Genomic DNA, 23734 nt, shown 5'->3' on the forward strand with positions numbered 1-23734 from the left:
TTAAACTGGAAAAAAAAAAAAAAAAAAACCAAAAAAAACCAAAAAAAAAAAACAAAGCTAAGGACCTTATTATTGTAGTCTATTTTATAATGTTCTCTTGTGCTTTAAAAATTATCAGCAAACATGTATTTTGCTGTGCATTGATCTCCTGTGGCCTTTTCAATTATTCAGCTCTTCTAGTGACCCTTCCTCAAAACATCTCAATTATTTTACAAGCATGAACTAGGCTTTGCATCCTGCCCTCCCAGACATGGGATTGTTATCTTGCTTACTTTGCAGTGCAGGAAACTGAGTCACAGAACTTTGCCCCAGACAAAGGATACATAAATAAGCACTTAGGTTCTTGAAACAGCAAAACATCCCCATAAATGCTGTGCTGGAACAGACACAACATTTCCCTTGCTCTGGTCAGATTTATAAATATTCCTATTTTAAACATGTCTCCTGGGATGAGAGCCACAGTTCCACTCCTCTGGCTACTAAACTACTCCTTTGTGACACCTGTGTCTGCACTTCACCAGGTTTGCTGTTTCCCTAAAAACAGCACTCAGCACCCTAAAGCTGTCCCTCTCCCTCAGTAAGAGCAGGCAGTGCGTGGCCCTTCATGCCAACAGGAACACAGAATGAAACCACCACAGAGAACACTGTGTTTTCTGGGTTTGCAGAGTGTGCAAATAAAAAACTGTTTGAACCTTGTGGCAGATAGATGACGGGGCATGTGGCAGTGTTTGCACAGCAGAGGGCTGCAGGTGTATCCTTTGGTGGCGGCCACCAGGGACAGATGGGGCAGGAGATTTTTCTCTGTTCTCACCCCCTTGGGCTGTGCAGGACGTGTGGGGAAATTCCCAGCCTCCAGGTGAAGGTTGGGGTTTGCTGGGACTCTGTCACAGCTGTTTCTTACTGCACTTGAACACGTTTCCAGGAAGTGTAAGACACGTCCATAGATGAACACTGGAATCTTCCTGTCTGGGGCACATCTTCCTCAGAAATAGTGACTATCCTTGATATACCTCCACTTTTTTGAAGTGCAAATTCCTAAGTTGTGGCAGTTCCCTCCTGCTCTTTGGATTTCAATATCTCCAAGGGCAGATCCTCTCTGAGGAAGCAAACTGGAAAGCACTGAGGATGAGCAGGGAGCCAGAGACATCCAGTGCTTCCTGGCTGTAATGTTCATATCCTCGTAAAAGAGAAAGAGGGATTTTTGAAGGAACTGCTATGGCCTTATTTTGAAACAACCTTTCGGTACAAAGGGATGGATTCATTTAAATTAAAAGGAGCCTTGGAATGCCTAGTGGTGTTGCAATACAGCTAGGGCTTGCTTAACCAGGATGATGTGGGGAGAATCTCGCCAGGAGGAAGCCATTATCCTTATCATATCCAGGAAAATGGGAGCAGTTCCACCTGGCGTTTCATTCATGTGAGTGTTGTTGGTGGGTTTAAAGCTCTTTTGGTTTTCTCATGTGTCTAGGGAAAAAGCAACAGCCAATGTCTGAGATCTCCAAATAAATTAAAGGACTTTTTTACCTCTGCTTAGTTACCCTCTCTGTCACATCCATTTGCTCTCACTCCTTCCTTTCTGCCCTATAAAAAATAATCAGTGCAAAACAAATGAGTGAAAAGTCAGCATCTTACCAAATCATCTTTCTGCAAAGGTTTAATTTCCTGTCCTGCTGTGGTTTTGTATGTATGTTTTTCTTTTCCTCAAAAGAAGGAAGGAAATAAGAAAAAAAGGAATGGTAATAAAAAATAAAGAGGATCAAGAACCTGACAGACAATAAAGAGAAAAGATGTTCAGGAAAAGAGTGGCCTGAGTACATTTTTCTTGCACCAAAATCATCAGACACCTCTATAAGGATCTGGAGAGGAGGGTAAAAACAGGTGGTGTCTATCTGAGGATTGAAGTTTGGCACCCTACACCCTCCCTTCCAGCTCAGAGGGTTTTAGTTTGAAACACTAGGTGCCACACAAGGGGCTTGCAATAGATGACCGCTGGCAGAGGGTTTTTTTTTGGTCTCAGCCTGTTGTGGAGGCAGGTAGGGGTGGATGGCACCCCTGACCAGGCAGTGTGAGAGTTGGAGTGTCACCAGCCCTCCCTGGAGAGAAAGCTGGGATGATCTCTGGCAGGACGAGAGCACTGGGGGAGTGTGTGCAGCAGAACAGAGAGGAAGGAACCACAAAGTGGCAGCATTGTATCTGGTGTGTGCAAGACACAGCCAGAGTCAAGCGAGCCTGACCTTGGTCCTGCCTGCATCAAATTCGACCTGACTTATTAGGAGAGGATCGGTACCAAAGGCAACATATGAGGAGTAAACTTTTTTCTCTGGTACTGGTGCCTCAGAACTGCCCCTCACTGGAGAAGAGGGGGAAAAAAGTGGGAAAAAAAAAAAAACACCAAAAAAAAAATTTGGGGTGGCTAGATTATTATGCACCAAAACAAGCTGGAATCCCTTAAGCAAGAATCTGGCAAAATATTCCTGTTAGGATATATCTGTTTATGCAGTATGTGCAAGACCAACAAGGTCTGATCCCTGATACTTCAAGTGACTGTCAATTGTTAACCCTTTGGAATACCTCAAAGTTCTTTAAAGGGAAATTTTATTTATCCAGTTTTGTAAAGCAAGAATCAGAAATTCAATGCCAACAAGTTCAGTATCTCGAAATTTTTAAATCAATCTTGAATTTAGTGTGCAGCTTGAAACACCAATTGTGCTAGGGACCCCCTTCCCCAAATCATGTACATAACAAGCACACAACAAGTAGGCACTAAAACCAGTGACAGACAGTTCTAATTTTTCTCTAGAAATTACTTGCTCAGCGTCTATGGAGTAAACCAACAGCTGAGCTAGGAAAAAAAAAAAAACAAACCAAAACAACTATGTCTCCCTAACACCCAGCATTCAACAACACTGTGTGTTAAAAGTTTAGAGAGGGCTATGAAACCCAGGCTGTGCCTTTGGAAGGACCTGGGTGAGGCGGGCGGCTTTTCTGGGTTCAGTCCAGCTGCTCACCTGGAACGGAGGGGGAATGAGCCACCAAAACAGCTCATGAGGTTCATTTAGTCTGCAGCTCCTCAGAAGGACTCCTGTGCCTCTCTTTCTCCACCCCTCAGAGAGAGAACGTGTCCCATCGGGGCGGAGGGGGGGGAAGGAAAATGCATTTGGGTTGTATAATTTGAGCACAAAGCTGACATAAAAATAAGGGCTTCATCATTTGGGCTTGGCGAGGGAGGGAAAGAGGGAAGATTTGGAGGAGGGGTAAGGAAATAACAACTTGCTGTCTCCTGAAGTATTGTTTAATGCTTTACTTAAAAACGCTGACAGCTTCTGCACAGCTGTATCCACGATAGAAGCAGCTTGCTGGCACATTGATAAAGTATTAAGACGAGCAAAGATCTGAGCACGATACAAAGATGAGAGCTCCTCGCAGCTGAATTAAGGCGACGTGCACAAAGTAACCATTACCTGGCAAGGGATCGTTTTGATGCTGGCGTCTTTTGTTTTGATTCCAGATCAAAGGGAGGAGGATAGGTGGTTTAGGGCTGGCACTCCGAGCTGCGTGGCTAACTTATCTGTGCCGTTAAAGCCGGCATCACATTGCCTGCCTGTAAGCAGAGAAAGATCTGAAACACATGAGGGAAGGATGGGAGACAAGGAGGGAAAGCTACACCAACCCCATACTGGGAAGGCGTGCTGCCTGGAGTCCTGCAGAAGAGTGTTTAAATATCTGTCTTTCTTTTTTAAAGAAAACCCTGGGTGCGAAGTCCTATTGTTGTTCTCAGTCTGGTTAGTCTCACTCCAAATCAAGATCTAAGGTTGCCTCTGCTCTAAGGGAGCCCTGGTTCCTGCGTTGGGACACCCTCTGGATCAGCAGAGCCAGTGTAACAACAACTGGTCACAGAAAATATTATCCCAGTAGAACAGCCACGGTCAGATTGGTTTAAAAAGGCCTAATGCCAGCTTGCTTTCACTTTCCTTTCACATTTTCTATATTCATGTGTACGTCTGTGTACTTATACGGGAGTGTGACCATTTCTATATAGGTACTACAACATCTCTAACACAGAAGTTTTGCCATCCTGATCACGCTGCTGCAGTTAAAAGTGCAGTTTTCTCCTTCCACAGACCTACAATCCTGTAAGATGGCAAGCCCTGTCAATTCCTGCTGGCTTCGAGGGAACCTCAAAGCTTCTGTTCTGAGGGTCTCAGCAATTCTGTCTGCACCCCAAAGGAGAACTGGGCCCCAGGTTAATAAAAAGTAGGGCAGCCTTATCCTATCAGCTGCCTGGGAGGGTGCCTGGCATTTTGAGGATGAGCGACAGAGAAAATTCAAGTTGCCAAGGCAATGGGAAACCTCAACATAGTGAAGACGGACGTAAAAAATACGTGCTGCATCCACACAGCTCCTCTGAGACAAATTCACTGCATGCCCTGCCTTGGTTTCCCATAGGAAAAAGCTACATTAAAACCCACTCTCTCTAAAGTGTGAGTGGGTATCTGGTTTGCGCTGCATCGAAGTCAAATAGATTGGCTTTTCTGCTGCCTCTGCTGGAGCTTCTGTGGAAATGAGTTGTACGGTGCGAGATCCCAGCTCAGCCCGTGCACACTTGGAAGGGAGAAAGAGAACTCGGACTCTTTCCCTTCTTTATTTCTCCCAGCAACTGGGCCAAATCTCAGTCTCATTTATATCACAGTGATCCTGGAAGAAATTCACGAGAGTCAGTTCCTCTAGATTTACACGGATATAACCAAGAGGAGAATTCATCACCATGTCTTCATCGATGGTTCATAAGCAAGGAAAATACTAAGGCCTCCTTTATCTTGACAGCACAAGATGGTTCAATAAATGTAAAGCACGTGTTACATAACAGTAGAATAATCTATGGTATTGAGGGCTCACAGATTCTGAAAGTCTTTTCCACTTTCAGTGGAGGGGGGGCAGGAATTAAATAGGGAGAAAAATATATATTGAATAAAGTGCTTGTTGCAGAATATTTTTTTAAATACAGAACTGTGAAACCTAAAGTAGGGCAATACCCTCCCTTTCAACAATACTTTGACTTCCTACAGTCAGCAGATGCAATATGCATAGGATTCAGAAAGATCCCATTAAAATTCATTAAACCGTGTTTCCAGCTATTTAGTAAATTTTGAAGAAAAGAAACCTATTGCCTCTTCTGCTCCATACGATGGCCTCTTTGAATGCAATTAACCCTTCATTCATGGGTCCTTCTATCCAACTAATCTCCCACCCCGTGCCTTCCGATACATTTTTAATACCGCAGCTAATACTGCCACCTAAAATCCTCCAGCAGACACCATGCAATAGAGCTCTTTGCGCAGGCAAGGAACTGTAAATCTCCATAAACAGTGCTTGAATGAACAGCAAATTCAGATAAGTGATGTGTTCTTTTTCATGGCTCCCAGTTCTAAATGGGGGGATGCTTTTCATCCTTCAAGGTAGACTTTTATTCAGCAATTATCGTGGGTATTTCATACCTGCCCAAGGGATTTAGCCACTGGGTTTGGGGAAGCTGGGTGAGAAAGGGTGTAAAAACATGCAAGGGAGGAAAAATAAATAGCGAAACAATAAAGAAAGACCTAGTGGTATGCATGCAAGTAAACATTCAAAATTTAAAAAAAGAAAAAAAAGAAAAAATAAGAAAAGAATAAAGGATAAAGATCCAGAAAAATCAGAAGACATTATATGAAGTGTCAGATCTATCTCTCTGAAGTGTTAAACTCTGTTTTCTTTATTAGATGACTGACAGAGACTCAGGACCCAATCTGGTCTCATCCTGAGTTCGATAAACTGTGACCAATTTCAGATTGGAACTCCTATTTACGGAGGTGCTAAGTGGAGAGGGGGATTATATCATGCAAAACAGAAGCAACCAAAAATATTCCTATTTCCCCCATCCTCTTTTCCCATCTGATAAATGAGCTGGTTTGTCAAAACAGGGAGTGGAACTGGAGGGCCCAGGGAGAAGGATTTGCTATAAAAAAGAAAACAGAAGATGAGGACTGAAAATATTCTGTGTTTCTGTTTGCTTGAAGCAAATCCCATTCCCAATCCAAATCAAATCAGAATCTGCCCATGAAGAAAGAATTCAGATAGGAAATATTTTGAAATATAGAGGTGGTCTCAGCCTGATCCACCCTGCAAGGTGTTCAAGGTACACAGTGCTTCTTTCATTATTTCACTGTTCTGTCACAGCTATGAAGGAGTGTTATTTCTGAGTCACAGAATTATGCTTTTCACTTGGCTTCTGTAACACCCCTACGCTTAATTATTTCATCTGAACTACAGATTTCCACAGATCCAGCAAAGCATTTAAGCACCTGCTCAACTTTAAGAACCTATTGCGTTCTGGGAGGCTTTCCACAATGTGAATTAAGCGCACACTTTGCTGGATGGACAGCTCTATACCATAACTACATTACACCTGGAAGAGAGCCATACTCTTTCCCAAAGGGTTCGCTGCTCTCCACTGTATCAGTCTAAAATTTTTCCATAAGTGTATGTGCCTTTTTTAATTGAAGATTTTGTCATATCTAATCGAACCCTCACGCGGTGCTTGCGAGGAGTCTTGGACAACTTGGGAAGGATTGATCCTGGCACTTTAGAGCGGGACAGAAGCGTTACAGTTTGTGTATCGGATGTGAGTATCACCCTAAGCCACTGGGAAGCCAATCTGAAATCTGCCTGCTTAACAGAGAGGCACTGCTACTGCCTTGCTCTGCCAAATCAGGGTATTTTAAAGAGATAGCAGAGTGGTTCTGTTTAAAATTCGCAATGCATCTATACAGAGGATGAGAATTTCAAAGTACGGCACAAGTCTTACTTTAGGGGGAGGTATTATTCTCATTGTTCTTCCAGAGCTGGAAAAGGAGGAGAAAAAAATGTATAGGAGCTCAGCTCTGCAAAATTTGCGGACCTGAGTGGCAGGCTAAGAGCTACACAGCAAGCTGTGGAAAAATATCAGCAATCAAAAGCCAAAAATCTGGTCTCCGAGCTTCCTGTTCAAAGACATGTACTATTCTCCCACCCAAGAAAGAGTGGCAAGCATTCACTAAAAGTTTAGAGGCTAAATGTCTATATAGGGGGATACTCTGGCTGCCTCACACTCCACTGGGACTGGGCATGTTGCCTGTAATGCCATGGAAGTGTTTGTACAATTAACAGCAAAGTTCAGTTGCTGCAGGAAGATGTGTATGGATTCATCCACTTTAATTTTTTCCATGATTTAAGCATTAGGCACCAGGAAATTAATCTGGGCAATAGTCAAGACAATCTGCAGAGAGCTGGGTCCAGTGTTGCTAAAACAAGCTGGCTGAAATGAAAAAGTGCAGCTGTGACTCTCTCGCTGATACCAACACACAAACACACGCACGCAGACAAAAACCGGCCCTTATCCTTATTATTTATGGACACAGATGAAAAGCCAAAGGGGGGCAAGGTAATGCACACAGATGCTGATTAGCTGGAGATTATATTGATGATGTAATAAAAATTCACTTTGTCTCTTAAGCTGCACCAGGACAATCAAAGAGAGATTAGATAAAAATCAGAGAGAATGAATAATAGAAGGGAGAGGTAACATTGTAAACCATAACTCCCTGCAAAATGTTCTACCTTTGACTGTCCTCAGTCAGAATAAATAAGAGCTGGAGGGTGTAAATACAGCCCAAATGCACAGAAGAAGGAGGCAGATGTGGCTTTGTAAGTGTATTATTTATCAATAAGCAGCCAGATACGCACATTTACCTGAACGGGTTTGCAAATACACACATACACATATCTACAAACACACACCTTTCTAACCCTGTTGAAGAGATTATGAGAGGGCGTGCAGGAGAGAAAACATGTTTGGAGAGGGACAGATGGACAGAGAAATGGACAGGGCGAACAGTTAAGAGCATATAGGAAATTATCTGAGTGAGAAAGAGATGAACTTGTTGGGAAAAATCAACTCTGTCTCTACTTGGCAGGGTAAAGGACACACATTTGGAGACCCACATGCACACCTATTTATCCAGACATACACCCATGTGGATCCCTGTCTGAAAAAAGAATCCCTCTAGCTGCAGAAGGTCTCCATCAGAGAAAGACAAGACAAAACTTTCCTCTCTTAAAGTGCTTGCTTGAAAAGGAACAGACCTCCTGCATGTCTAACGTTGGTTTAAGTTTACTGACCATGTTTAATATTTGATTAAACCTTTGGCACAGCTGACTATCCTGATCTGAATAGATGATCCAACGCTTTCCCTGGTAGTAAAGCCAAGCATAAGTAATAGCTGTCCTCTGACCACTGCTGCCTTATATGCGTACGAGTCAGATTTTGCTGTGTCTGAAAACCTGCTATCTGCTTCTGGATTCTTTTCTGCTGCTCAGTATTTTCAGCAACACTTTATGAAATCAAACAAACAAACAGGAAAAAAAAAAAAAAAACACCAAAATACTTCTCCCAGCCATGGAGGGGGCTGCAATTTATTCATAGCTGCGGAAAAAAATACCTTCCTTCTAAAGTTTTCCCTGGCTTAAGCATTTTACCTGTTGTCCTTGTTGTACTTTTTGCCTATGGTTTGCAATATTACTTGCTAAATACATTAGAAAATGCTCATCATCTTGCTCGGCAGCTTGGGGATGTTTGTGTGGTTGCCCACACACATACGCACACACACATACACACAGCAATTTTTTAAATAAATCACAGTCACAGGGGTGAGGAGAGGGCATGTGGCGCTTTGGAAGGGAGCAGCAGAGCAAAAAGGAAGGACATCTCCAGGATCAGAAAACAGGGGCTGTCAGAGTTTCTCTGCACCTCTGTGAGATGGCCACCGCTGCTGATCACAGAAAGTCAGGGACAGGGACACCAGCCCGGGGTGCTTTCCCCCCTGTCCACCTGGGTGAGGAAAAGTCTAATCCCTCAAGACAGACAAAAAACTGGCCTAAATTACCCGCCTACATGCTTTACACCTCAAATGAGACAAGCCTTGCTGGGAGAGGTAATATCTTTTATTAGACTGAGTGATACAATTGGAAAAAAATAGACAAGCTTTCAAGCACACAAGGAAGTCTTTTTTTTTTTTTTTTTTTTTTTTTCCCAGCTACATCAGCTGGACTAATAAAAGATATTACCTCTCCTTACAAATTTGGTCTCATTTATAACCTTAGACCATCACCGCTAAAGCTACAGCATGACTTCTGACTTAAATATACACAAAGCTGGATATCATAAATTCCTCTTTACACATAACAAACTAAGGAAGAACAAGGTCTAGGAATGGGATCAGGTAAGATATGGAAGGTTAGTAAGAGGACTGGGCTAGAAATAGGCTCTTAATCCCTTCCTACCTACCTCTGAATGAAGAAGACTCTGATGCAACACCACATCAAATGCTTATTTTGCCTTCTCACATTAATTTTAGATTGCTAGAGAGAGGTTCTGGAAGTGAAGTTCTGGTTTCTGAAGTTATGTTTCAAAACAGGAAGAAAAAATATTTTTTGCAAGAAGCTGAAGTGTAGTCCCAGAATGGACTGCCAGGGATTGTTAAGAACAATTTTTAGAATTCAAAGGAAAACATATGCAGGATCTTTGTTCAGGTGTGAGAAACCAGCTGCTTATTTAATGAAACAAGCAAAGTTAAAAAATAAAAAGGTGCAATTGTCTTGGTAAAATTAAATACTTACTGCACTATTTTTTTAATCTTTAAAAGAAGTCTTTGAGCATTGAACCCCAAAAAGGGGTAAAAGCCCTAAAAACAAAAATGTTTTTTTGTCTACTCTCTTAGTAGTTTACGTACAGAAATGTGTCTGTGTATCTGCATATTTAATGAGTGCGGTCTTTCAGCTACTACCTATGGCTGTTTTGCTTTCTGAAAATATGGACAGCATTGCTTCCATTTCCCAAAACCTGCTAGGGAAGGAGATGAGAAAAGAGAGGAGAGATATCTAGCATGGTCAGAGAGAACCCAGGTGGTGACTCGCGGCAGGAACCGGTGAAGTGTTTTCTGCAAGGGACGGTGCGAGGGCAGAACATCGGTGCAGAGCTGAGCCAAGGGAAGGGGAGTGTGAGCAGCGATGGTGAGAGCTGGGGGAAATGATCTGTAGCTTGGCTATGGAAAATAAACGACTCATGAGCACGGTAAGCTGGCAAGTGGGAATGGGCAGCGAGCCTGGAGCGGCACCTGGAGAAGGGACCTGATCTTGGAGGGGATCTAAGCCTGTGGTCCACACACCCACACCTGTACTTGCAACCAGGCGAGGAAGGCTGGGAAGCCAGGATGAAGAGCTGGTCTTGGATGCAAGCCCAGTGAGTGAAAGCCTGGGTGCTGCACTGGAACAGCAAAGGCAGGGGCCAAGGAGAGAGGCCCAAGCCGGGGGAGCGAGCTGCTCGCCTGGCACAGTCGGACCTGTATGCTTTGTCACAGCACCTGTATGCTTTGTCACAGCAGGGTCATCTGCTTTGCTGGTGGCTCAGCGATATCTTTTTGAATTAAGAAGCTGCTGCTAGAAGTCCTGTCCCTGGATCGGTGCAGAGGAAAAGACAGGGGAATGACACACCTATTGTGCAACTCCTTTTATGAATAAACTCGTGAAATCTAATTCTACCAGCACCTCTCTGGCCTTTTTCAATGAGCCGGTCAGTAACAAATGACCATTTAACAGCACAAAGCAGCTGTTATAAGGGAGAACAGATTGAGGCTAATACAATACATGTTCCCCTCCAAACAAGAACCCAACATTCCTTCTCCTTTTTTTTTTTCCTTTTTTTTCCCCCATCTGCAAACACTGTCAGTAAAGCTGAGTAAATATATAAATAATTAAACAAACAAATACTTTCTCTGCTGCCCCCAGGCCTTTGAAACTGAGACTTAGTTGGATTTCAGGCAATCAAACAGCATCGTGTTCACACACTCACACTGCACGCAGGTTTCCTCTCCACCTTTGACAGAATATCATTGACTTGAGCGCACTGTGATGATTTAAAATAGACTAGGGGTTAGATAATCGACTCTACACACACACACATAACTGCATGCACACTCCAGCTCCTTCATTTATTTCATAAAACACATGAGCACAGATGGGATGGAAACACCAAAAGAGACCCCAAACAGAAAAACAAAATAAGTCCCATGTACATAGCTACTGATGACCAAACTAAAACTACAACTGAAATAATGAAAAAAAAGAAACACAAGGAACCTTATTAATTTGTTTGTCAGATCTTTCCTGTAGGTGATCACCTGAAACCCTCCTCTTTGATGAAAATATCGCTAAATTAATTTTTTTGTGACTGGACACCTAAGGACATGGAGATGTTGTTTATTCCCCACAACCTACACCTTGGGTAGCAGCAGTGAAAATTCCCTTCTGGACTACCTTGCTCTCCCAAAGTCAGGGATGCTTGCATCCCTGCTTAAGGATTCACACAGTGTCTGTCTGCTGTTTGTGAGGCTGGGTCAGAGTCTAACTATTGACTTCAGAGAGTGCTGGGTCTGGGCTCGGCAAATGGGCGACGACTGCCAATTCCACCTGCCTGTACTGAGGGCGGGAGTACACTTGTCGGGAGGGAACTTGCTCTTTTTACTGACCCGGTGATCCAAACTTCAGCTTAATCCAAACTCTGCTGCAAACAATAGGTTTGGATCAGGCCCTCAAAGAAGAAAGGTGGGATGCAGCCCTTCGTCAAATCCTTGCTTTGCAGCTCCCTCAGTTGCCATAACAATGAAGAGTATGCATGTGATTCACTAAAAGAAGGGGGGAAAAGAAAAGTATAAATCAAGATCCTGAACCAGTGAATGATGACATTCTTGTAGACAGAGAAATTACAAAGGCTGAATCCTACTCACACAAAGAAAACTGGCAAAATTGCTGTTGACCCTTTCTTACCAAAGCAGGGACAAATATGCATTTACAAGTGAAATGAGCAAAGCTAATTTTACATGCCCCCACTGAGTGTTTTTTGAAAGCGTGTTTTCCGGATCTACGCTGAAAGGGGCTCTGATGTAATACATTTACCATCAGAGATACACCAAAACCTTTACACAGAAAAAAGTCAAATTTATGCCATTACCTTCTCCCTCATAAAAAAAAAAAATAAATAAATCCTGCTGGCCTAATATTGCAGTTGGGGAAATGAAAGATCAATAGCTCACTAGAGCCAATGGGAATCTTTCCATTGATTCAACAGGTTTCAGTTCAGGCCTGAAGGCACCGAGCTTAAGTGACTCCATCAGAGAGTGTTGGTGAGTAATTATCCACGCTGTGATTAGAACCTAGGCGTCCTCACTGCCCGCCCTCACCCACCAGATAATGCCCTTCCTTTGAATGAAGCTGCAGGCACAGGCAGCAATTTAAACGGAGCAACTCTGAGGTGTATTAGCCATTACAAATATTCAGAAGGAATGGCAATGCTTGTGTTCCTTGTTTTTTTTTATTTGTTTGTTTAATTCCCTGTTAACTTTTCAAATCCCTAGCAGAATGTAGAAACTAGCAACACTCTGGCATTCTTGTCTCCTGCAAGATATTTAGGTGCCTTTTCTGCCAGTGTTCCTATGGGTTGACTCACTTCTTTTTTTCCCTTTCTCTGTTAGTTACTAAACCTGGAGTTAAATAATTTCTAAGATACTCTTTTTTTGGTATCAAAATTGGCTGTATCCCTTCTTGCAAATAAACATGAGGCAATGGTATGCTTTTAAAGAGTTTGCCAAAGGATTTTTCTTGGTTGTCTTGCCCATTCCTCATTTCCACTCCTACTTTTCTCATTTATTGCCAGTATCTTGAATGAGATTTCTTTTTCTAAAAAGAAAAAAAAAATCCATATAAATAATAATAAAAAGAAGATAGGAAGAAGGAAAGCAATGCAAAAAAGTAACCAAGCTCCCTCTGAATGCACAAAACAGAACAAATACCACAGAATAGCATAATTGAATAACAATATATCTTTATAAAAGAGGGTGAAAAATTGCATCCTCATCCATGTATTATTGAAGATGGAATACAATCAAATAAATCGCTTTTAAAAGCAATTAAATGCTCACAAAAGAAAAACACTTGCCCCATAAACTGAAAAAAAAAATAAAAAAAGGGTGTAATGAAATGCAAACCTTCTTGAAAGTACCATATGGACACTGGAACGGGAACGGTCGAAGCTGAATGGTAGAGCAGAAGGAGTGAACTACCTTACCTAGATAAGGCAGCCTAGAGTTGCAGAGGGAGTAGTTAGGGAATTCGGATGGAGCTAGGTTTGTCTGGGCTTGGGTGAGTAACAACCTTAAGTCAGTCGCGTCGCGCGTGATCGGCCGCTCCTGCTTCAACCAGCGGCATCTTGCAGAGCTGCCCGTAACTTGGGGCCCAATCCAAACACTGCTGCAGGCAAGGCTGAGCTCTTCTTGAGCTTCAGCAGGCTTTGGGGCAGGTGTGTGGCTGCTCTGCAAAGTCCTTCCTTATCAATTATAGATTTCACGCAGTGTTGAATGTACGTTATTTCTGCCATGTTTTTCCCCCGTCCCTTAAATGCTGATAAAGGTGTGGGGGGGAAAAAAAATGAAACATTTTCATTGCAATTCTGTGCTGAAAAAGAACTCTCTAGGATTAATCCTATTTAGACGGGGGCTGAAGTTGCTGACCAAAATGCTCCTCGCTGCGACAAGTTCTCAGGTCTCTGGCTTTTTGTGCACCTGTCGGGCCAAGACCTGATCCTAGAGAAAAGCAAATCTGGTTTCTGTCTGTGTTCAGTGAAATAATGAGCAGGAAACAGAGCCTAGGTGAGAAAACTGAATTTTCTCTAGATTAACTTCCAGAGAAGTACAAACTAATTCAATCTGTTTGGCAAAGGTATCTCACTCTCCCCCTGCTTCCTCCATGCACCATTTCAAAGAAGTGCATCTTTACCTTATTATATTATTAGAATCAATCAATATTATTAATATTACATGTGGGCAGTTCTGTAAATTCTTCATAGTTCTCCTCCCCGCCTGTTAACAGCAGGTACATTATACAGTCTCTGGTTAGATTGGTCAACTAGGCTATCGATAGTCTTAATAAGCAATACCTATATTGTGACCTTTGCTCACAGAACTGAATCTCTCATACAGGGCTGTCAGATTCTTTAAAGAAGTATTGATAAGTTCATTACTGTATTGCTACATATAATTTTAGGTGTGATTTTCACTCACCCTGAAGCATCTAGTAACCTAATACTTTTTTTTTCCTCCTAAAGCATTGGCCCTTTTACAATTGATCAAATAGTGAATTAGAGCATTATAGAGAGGAAACATAATCAGGGGATTTTTACAAGCACACTGTGATATATCTTTTGATCTTCTGACAACCTTCATCCCTCTCGATCCTAGGAAGGAAACACTGTTTTATAGGGATATTATTAGGCTGATGCTGCGTTATACATCTACCTGCAAGAAGCTACCGAGTCCGACAAAGATATTTGTGTGCGTTTGCAGTGAGTGATGCATATTATGTGATGAGAATCTATCCTTAGGGACTGGGAAGGAGAGGAACTATGTGCAAATGCAAGTCTGCCCTTTCGATACATGCATGCATACACAGTCCCTGTGTAGGATATACACAGGCATTTGAATCAGAAACAGGCCAAATATGAAGTCAGATCTCATCAGACCAACTCTGTCTGCAAAGCTCTGTTTTTATTCTGTTTGAAGAAGCTTCATGTCCAGAGTTATCTGCCCTGGTGCACTGGGAAGGCAGCCTGGTAGCCTCTAAAATATTTTGGAGGCTCAGATGCAACGTACAAATAAAGCAGAGTTGAATTAATTAAGTGTGACTGTATCATTAAAATAGTATAATGAGTAAATGGTTACATATAATATCAAACTCTGCATATAACTCCAGGAATACCCTCTTAAGTCACCTGCCACTTTCACATAAGAGTACGTTCTCTTTACTGTCTTTCAGAAAGGAATTATTTAGAAACCTATATTATCCTGTCTGTACTGAATACATGTTTTCATTAGCATGCACATAAAATAAATAGTTGCATGTGTGTGATGTACAAACATCAGGCACACTTCTATCTCACTGCTTACGCAGTTTTCCCATAAAAGTTCATTTTCAGCAACACTGTTTATGTATGGGCTTTTTCAGGTTTTTATATTCTTTTTATTTTTTTGGGTTTAAACAAGGAAATTAAACACCTTCACCACGAAAAGGGGTAAGAACAGTCTGCACTGCAAACTGTGTCTGCACTACACCTTGGTCTACCAAACCATAAACAACTTTCCGTTTGCAAAATACTTTGAGAGACCTTACAGTGCGGGTCCCCATCACCACAACCATATATCCCTGGAGGCATTAAAATTGCCAGCAAATTCATCTATTAAATAGTTAATGTTAAACAATGACTTTACATGTTCAGCAAAGGAGGAAGAAATAAACAGATAAGGGTGAGGTAGATCGAAATCTGCATGCCTCATTGGCTGAACTGTCGGATATTTCTAATGCATCTGAAGGGTTTGTTACTAAGAACCTGTTAAGTATCTTTAAACCTTTGATCTGTAGCCAGTCTTAACAAAGGTGACAATTAATTACAGGAGAGTGCATTGCAATAAAGTTACATCGTGGTCAGTTTATATATACTGTCCAAAGCTGGTTCACAGAAGTCACTGTCAATTAAAGTCTTCTTGGAGTCCAGTTCATTATCAATTTTTCCCCCTTGCCTTGATCAATATTTTTGGCTGCTTCTGCTTGACAAACTTAACACAATGTCTATATCTATATGTCTTGCCATTCATTTACATGGAATAGATGGCCGTATATGATTTATTTTTAGCTACTACGTATGGTCAGGCACTTTATTTGAGAGGTTTAGAGCTCTCATCCATCTTTATTTTAAGGAGCGACAATAATAAGCCCGCTCTTCCTTCAAGGGGATGTCAGCTGGATATAATGAATGCACATTAAAAGCTGCATTCACCTGTAGGTGCATTCAGGCTGTGGCTCACAGTAACAAAAGCAAACAAATGCAATCTCTGTGGTGACATCCTGACTCCAGACCACACCAAGAGATGCAGCGCAGATAAAGTGACTCAGTAGATCCTGAGATCTCCAAAATGCGATGATGGCTCGCTGGGAGGTAGGGGGAAAGAGAGACCCTTGTAATATATACCCCAGCTCAGTAAGTGGAGCAATGGTGGAAGAAAACCATAACTTTTACTCACCACAGTTTACATTTTTCCCTTTTTCTGCAGCAGATTTTAATGCATAAGGGTCAGTCCACCATGGCAAACGCTGGCAACAGTCATACAAGTGTCGGTGGAGAGTTTAAGTGACTGAGAAATGTGGCAGAGATCAGGCTTTTGTCAGTTCCTTAGCTTTGTTTTAGTTTAAGTTTCACTTACAGAAGTAAAGCTAAGTTAAGGGACAAGCCAGCAAGGACAGAAATTAGTAGCATTAGCTCCAAGGGTTGAGGTTTGTTATTTAAACCCAAAATCCAGAATTTTAAAGGGAATGTGGAACACTGCATAAGGGCAAACCTGCAGCAGGATTTCCAAACATGAAGCCACCTAAGCGATGGCAGAAATCTCACTGTGCTCTTTCCAGCAAGCAGGTAAAGTCCTTTGCTCCTCAAGTAAAAGTGACACAGGGATTAATAAAGCACCAACTATTTGTTAAAGTCAGGATTAAACTTAGCTTCCTTAGCACCTCACTTGCTTAGTGCAAAACTCTTATGGGGCAGAAATCACACAGTGCTTGGTGGACAGGTCATGTTGAGCTCTGCAGCCCCCTGCTTTTTTGGAATATTACTTTGAGGCTTGAGCCAACACCTGCATGGGTCTTTGGGCATCTGATGCTTTCTCTCTATTTGAAATGCAGGTAAGCGGTCCAACAGCCTAGATCATCTCCCCCACTTTTTCTCCCTTGGAACCATTACTGCCTGTCACATACAACCACCTCAGTTCACACTTGATTGACGGGAGGGACAGTAACAGCTCCTTTAGTGTCGTTATGGTCTGTCGGGTCAGTGCGGCTGGCTGGTGTGCGTGCACACAGGGTGTGCATGATCAAAAAACACCCTGATGTCTTGCTGAAAAATGTGGCTGCGTACTCCCAGCTCTTAAGGCTGGAGGAGACCCTCCTTGACCACCCTTCTGTCCCTTGTTCTTGACCACCATGGACAGAGAATTCGCCGCCTGCCCTCCCTGACAGGTACAAACCGCTTTTCGGTTGAGCACAAGACACTTTCCACAATCTCGCTCACTCTTTGCCCAGACAAAATTTCCAGGTGCTTTCTGACAGTCTCCTTCAAAAGAATATTCCATCAGCTGCCTGGCTTTTATTATGCTGTGCAATTTGAATTCTCTGCTGAAGAAAGCCCTGCCGGTGGCACTGGCCACTAGCAGATGCGGGATACAGGACCAGATGAACCACGCTTCTCATGCAAGGTGACAAGGATCCTCAATTTTTTCCCTCTACTTCAGTGTTGAAATTTCAGATTTTTCTGGCTCGATATGGGAAAAAAAGACACAAAATTAACCAAGCTGCCCCCCATTCCTATTGTTTCTTGCAGAAATTAGTGAGTTTCTGATTCCAACCTTAATTAAAACCTTGGTAGGGACAAATGAATACTGAGAAATTTGGTTGTTCCTAATTTTTTTTTAAGGACAAAAAGTACCCTTTTTTATTCCATAAAATGCCTAAAGGCACCAGAATATGTAAGTATTGAGGGACAGAAGCAATTGTAATCTGTAAAAGTGTAAGAAGTGTAAGTCTAATCTGGAGAAATGTAAGAGAAGAAACAAAAGCTGTGGGCACACAAACTTTAATTTCTTTCCTTTTTTTGCATTAATGTAACTTTTAAACAAATCCATCTTGTAAGGATGATTAGTTCATATGGTAGTGGGACTAGCTGAGGAACAGCTTTCAGTGCAAAACTTGACAGGCAAGCAAGAGATCCCAGAAAATTAGAGTTTGTATTGGAAATGCTGACACAACCGTAACAACAGCATCATAACTGGCTGCAGCTGCTTTTAGAAACCAGAATCCATGTCCAGACCCCTGGAAAAAAAGAGTTAACGTGTACTCTTATAATTTATGGAACAATCTGGGCTATCTGTTTGACATTATCAAAACACTCAGATGCTCATAAATACAGGAGATTTTAATGAACAGGGTGTTGCTTTTTTCCTCTCTTCCATCAAACTATCAAATTGCATTGTGATTGTTTTAAGGGGTTGTTCTTTAGACCTAAGACTTGAAGTCTCCTCTGTTTTGTTCCAGTATATTTGTGCTTTACCTCCCTAAAACTTGTTTGGTTTACTACCATACTAAATGCTGCTTGTGTTGCTTTCAGACAGGCAAGTCTTATGTTTCAATTATGGAGGAGTTTATTCAGCACCTGTATTGCGTTGCGCTTCTTTTCAACTAAATTTCCATTTCCCAAAGGCTGTACACATGAATGTATACACATCTTTTTTTCTGTATGTATACACACACAAATCTATACATTTCTGCATATAAACATACACATCATCTTAACTGAATGCTCATTTTCGTTGTGCGTTTGAATTTCTGACATATCCAAAACCTTCATAAACATCCTTAAACTTAATAAGATTTTAATTTTTCTATCATCTATCTTTGTAATCAAATAGAATAGAATATAATGAACTGAAGCCTTGTTTTTCTACTCCAGAGGTGTCTTAAATTTCAAAATCATTTATACTTTTAAGATGGCAAAACTGTAAAAGAACTAAGCTATTCTTTTCATACTGCATTTTTCTATCTGCATTGAATGCTTACAGAGTGAGGTTTGGGTCAGGTAGGAAAAACACCCCAATGACGGGACTGCAGCAGTGGATTTCAAGAAAGTTTTGGGGGTTTGTGCTTGTCTCACCCCTAAATAAGGGTTGAAAGAGTGCTGTTGGTCTCAAGTCTATGCAAGACTCCTGCTTTTCCAGTGCACACTATCTCCGCACTTTAAGTGCATTCACCCGCATGTGTTTCAGTAAATCTCAGTTAAGTGTGGAATGCTGATTTCTTCCAACTTCCTAAACAGAATATTATGGAGACTTGTGTGTTTTAAATTAAAACATTTTCCAGGCCTTGGGTACAAGCAAGCTTCAGTAGAAAAGACTGTTTAAACCTATGGGGACAGTCCTATATTTAGATAACATTAATTCATAAATATTGTACTAAATACCACTTAAATTGGCCTTAAATGACTTCAAAGATAATGCATTATAATATGGCTGTCCTGAGAGCACTAACCTTTAATCTCCCAGTAACTCAGCCTTTAAGCATACTCCACAGCTAGATAAGATGGGGGGAAGTTATGAATGAATGTCTTGCTAAATTGTTAAAGTGTGATTAGTTAACTCAGTGCATGTGTGTGCGTGTATGTGTGAGAGCGTGGGTGGGTCAGCTCAGCCCCGGTAGATTTCTACCCGTAGATCTCAGCACACAGCCTCTTCCCAACCCTTCAGCAAAGTACCAGAGCAGGAGCCTGTTCCTGCCCCATGTGGAGAGAAGCAAGGATGGGGGAAATATGCAGCAGCTACGCTCAAGCTTATTTTCTCGGAGATCTGGCAAGCCTTTCCCGCCTTCCCCCACATGCTGCTTCCCCCGTACCCTTCCTCTCTTTGTGTATCTGCAAGAGAATCATAATCCCCTGCCTCTTTCCTGGTTTCTGTACTGGTATCATCCAGAGCTGCTGGTGAGAGAACCTGGGACTTCACTCTCCTTTTGTGATAGTTTTTCTTGGAGGAGGGCATAGTAATGTACTTTAGGTTCTTAATTTTCAATTTCCTCCTGCCATACAGGGGCACCGCAATAGGATATCTTCATAATATTTTCAAGAATACACATCCTTTGATCTTGTTTCAATGGATTTACACCTGAAATTACTCCGGTTGCTGTTTTTTCACTTTGAGCTAATTCCTCTCTCTTCCCTCCTCCCAGAACAGTCCCACCTTCTCCCCCTCTACACCCAAGGTTTGCTCTCCGCACACTTAAATAAACTACAGCCTACTATTAACCCTTCAGGGTGTACCACTGCCATAGCCTCTTCCCCTGAATTAGGAATGAAATCAACTGAGAGTGATGGATCAATTAATGTATAAGCATTATGCATCTCTTATGGAAAACATCTTGGGGTTTTGTATTGCCAACCTACCCCTGTGAGCCAAGTTGGACTATCTTTATGCAATTCTTCACCTACGCCTGCAAAGCAAAGCCAAAATAAGGACATCTGAGTGAATACAATGCTTCACATGACTGCATTTAGAGAAGGGAAGAGAGAAAAAATAGATTAGAAATGAAATAAAATGAATAAAATAATAATAAAAAAGCCAAACACAACCCTCATCCTTCAAAGCCCCATCACGCTTTTTGACTTAATAGTAATTAATCACTACTGGCAAGAAAGTAATTTTTTTCCAGGTAGCCAGAGGCACATTTTTATCAGGATTAGCTAATAAATCAGCGGCATCACTAGAAAGGAGTTCAAACTCTTCTCGGATGTACTAAATAAAACCGATCTCTGAAATGCTGGCAACTCGGTGTCTATTGAAGCTTCACTCAAACCTTAGCCCGCAAAACAACAATCATCATCATAAATTTTCTTTCCAAAGTCCAAAACTTATAGCATGTTAAAAATGACTGTTTGTTTTGAGATGAACTCATGCAGTGTGGTTTGATGAGGTGACAAGATTCCCCACCTGGCTTTTTTCCTAGGTTGCAGCTTTAGAACAGAAATGAAATGAAGGGAAATGAAGTTAGTATCTTGCTTAATTCAGGGATATGTGTTAAACACATCCAAGCAAGATAAATGATCCCTCTCTCTCTCTCCTTTCTCTCTCTCTCTCTCTCTCTCTCCTTCTCTCTCTCTCTCTCTCTGCCCCCCTTCCTGAGTTTGTCTCTGTGAATACAGGCATACAGTAAAAGCAAAACTGAACTGAAAGAGGGAGAACTCAAATCTATGAAGTAGAAATTGAAGTTGGTGCACAGAATGATTAATTTCAGGTTTAAGATAAAACATAGCAAAATAATAAAATCTCATCAACAAATCACAGTAACCTCCCACGACCAAAAATAAATATTTTATTGAAGTGTTAGCTCAAAGATTTCCTCTACACTATGTTGAGTGATTCTCTTCAGTGTAGCTTTTACTGCTGTTATTTTTATTTTATAGAAACCTTAGATAATTTTTGCAAACACATGCACACACACACAAGCTCAGTATCTACTCTCACTATTAGATGAAATCTCTCAGGACCTTTCCTTCCCTGCACTTCTTACTATTATTTTTATTGCTATTATTAAAAATTATTATAGTAGTACGGGTGTCATGTTTGAATAATGCCAATCGGACCTTGATGTGGCTTCTAGGAAGACAGTCTGAAAAGAAAGCAAGGTTCGAAAGAGCTACACTGATCATTTTAAAAATGAGAAGGGTGTTTGAAGCGACTGGCAAGTAAGGATGGGAGAAATATCCTGTAACTTAGACTGAGTCCCTAGTCCCCGAGCCCTGGACATTTTCTCCAGCCTGTGTAAAGCTGGTACTTTGCGCTGTCAGGGTATATTTTCATTCGCGTTTCCTGAGAGTGGAAGCAAGGAAGGGAGTGAGTGGGAAGGGGGAAGAGATGCTTGCTGAACATGCCGTTAAGTTCAAGATTTACAACTCGCCAAGGCATCTGGAAAGCTGGGAAGCCAGTAATGCCATTACTGGTGACTGTCACTGCCAGGAGTCTGCCAAGCTGGACTAGACACTGGTATGGAAGCTGTCCTGTAAAAGGTACAACTTCCACTCTCCCCGTGGCCCCGTGCAAAACGCTTTCTCCTCCTGCACTAAATCTGGAGTCACACCCCAATCACTTCTGACCCGGTCTTTTTCTTTTCCCTTTTCCTTTTAAAAAATAAATAAAATATAAACACACATACACATACACACAGAATCTGAGTTAATAAGGTGGCTTATATCACTTCTGCCTTTCTCCTGTTTCTAAGAGGGACTGCCATGCAAATTACCTTCAACTTCCTCCCTGCGAGTCCTACTTTCCTACCCGAGGATCTGAGCATCTCTCTCCCACTACACACACCCTCCCCCACCCCCAAAACGGAGCACCATCTAATCTGACAGGCACCTCCGGAGAGCCTGAGCTGAGCAGGGAAATGAGCGGGCAGAGATGGAGCAAGTGAGGCATCGTGTGAGGAGTACATCTCCACTACCTTTAGACAAAACCTAAAAAGTTCCCGGCATGGACTTCGGGCACATTAAAGTAGTGCTTGGAATATGCCTGGTCAGAGACTTCTTCCCTCTAGAATTAAGCTGCCACCTGTCCTTTCTGTCTTGCCTTCTCCCACAAGAGCACACATGCCGTGATTTTGTGCACACACCCCTGCCCCGCTTGAGATGGGCTTCTTTATTGTTGTTTATATCCCTGTTCCCGTGTTGAATAGAACCAAACTGAAACAGTCTCCCCCCGGAGCAACTCACTCTCCTCCACTTCTTGCTTTGTAGAGGACTACAAATAATAAGTGTGACAGCAGTAAAAATAAAAAAAACTACCAAAAAATTGAGGGGAAAAAAAGAAAAAAAAAAAAAAAAAAAGAAGAAAGAAAGAAAAGAAAAAGCCGCCGGTGCCAGATACGGAACAGTTGTAAAATCGGGGGTTGCCAGCAAACCCAGGGACAGACAGACGGGCGCGCACACCCCTGGGCTGACGGAGAGCGGCTCCCGAAGGTAAATACAGAGCACCCGCTCCGGCTTCAGCACCGCGGACAGCTGCCGCCGGCCCCGCGCCCGCGCCGCCGCTCGCCCGGCGCTCCCCGGGAGCTGCCTCTCACCCCCCAAAAAAGCGGGGAAAGAAATAAAAAATACTAACAAACGAGCCGAACGGAGCTGACTCCCTGCCCTGACTCTCGCTCTTCTCTTCCCAGGATGGGTCTATTATTTCTTTCCCTGCCCCCCCAGCCTGCCGCCTCCGCCCCCGGGCCAACCAAAAATGAAATAAAATGAAATGAAATCGAAAGGAAAGAGAGAGAGAGAAAGAGAGAGACGGGCAGAGAGAGGGAGCCTGCCTTTCTCTCCCGATCTCTCCCGGGAAAGTTCAGGAGGTAACTCACCTTTGTGCATGCCAGTGAACCTGTCCTTCAGCACCGTCAGTTCATAGATCTTCCCGAACTCCTCGAAGAGCGGTTTGAGGTCTTTCTCGTCCAGGTTACGGGGGATCTGCCCAATAAAGAGCTTAATGGCATCGTGGTCCTTCATTGGGATGGTGGATGGGTTTCCGGGACTATGGTTTAATCCGTTCATATGCCCGTTGGTGCTGGGGTTGCTGTGATTGCTACTCAGGCTGGTATTGTCTGGTTGTCCGTTTGCTAACGTGGCCATCTTTATATACATAGAGAAAATCTTCTTTCCTTTTTTTCCCCCTCTTCTTTTCTCTCTCCCTCCCTCTCTCTCCCTCTCTCTCTCCCTCTCTCTCGCTCTCTCGCTCCCTCTCCCTCTTTCACACACACACACACACACACACTCACACACACACACTCCTCCCTCTCTGTCTCTCTGTCTCTCTCTCTCTCTCTCTCTCTCTCTCTCTCTGGGTCTGATCTGATTTTTTTTTTACATTGAAGATCTGTGTCCTTTCCGTTTAAACAGGCTGGATCGGTTCAAATTCCCAGCCAGACTAGGGGGTGGGGTGTGAGTGTGTGGATGTGTGTGTGTACGGGGAAGGGAGGCTAGGGGTGGGGGATTGCT

At 42.5% G+C, this 23734-nt stretch overlaps 1 protein-coding gene across 7 annotated transcripts in view; it reads right to left on the reverse strand.

The window, feature by feature from the left end:
- The window catches only part of CELF4 (CUGBP Elav-like family member 4), a 694523-nt gene extending 671095 nt beyond the window's left edge, over positions 1-23428 (reverse strand). For all 7 annotated transcript variants that reach the window (XR_009420407.1, XR_009420405.1, XR_009420406.1 and 4 more), the window contains exon 1: positions 23101-23428. Coding sequence is in view for 3 of the 7 variants with exons in the window: in XM_059491868.1 (XP_059347851.1) it covers positions 23101-23380 (280 nt within the window). In the remaining 4 variants the exon portion in view is untranslated. The remainder of the gene's footprint in view (positions 1-23100) is intronic.
- Between the last annotated feature and the right edge of the window lie 306 nt (positions 23429-23734).

Source organism: Ammospiza nelsoni, chromosome Z, assembly GCF_027579445.1.
Source record: "Ammospiza nelsoni isolate bAmmNel1 chromosome Z, bAmmNel1.pri, whole genome shotgun sequence".
Taxonomy (NCBI): Eukaryota; Metazoa; Chordata; class Aves; order Passeriformes; family Passerellidae; genus Ammospiza; species Ammospiza nelsoni.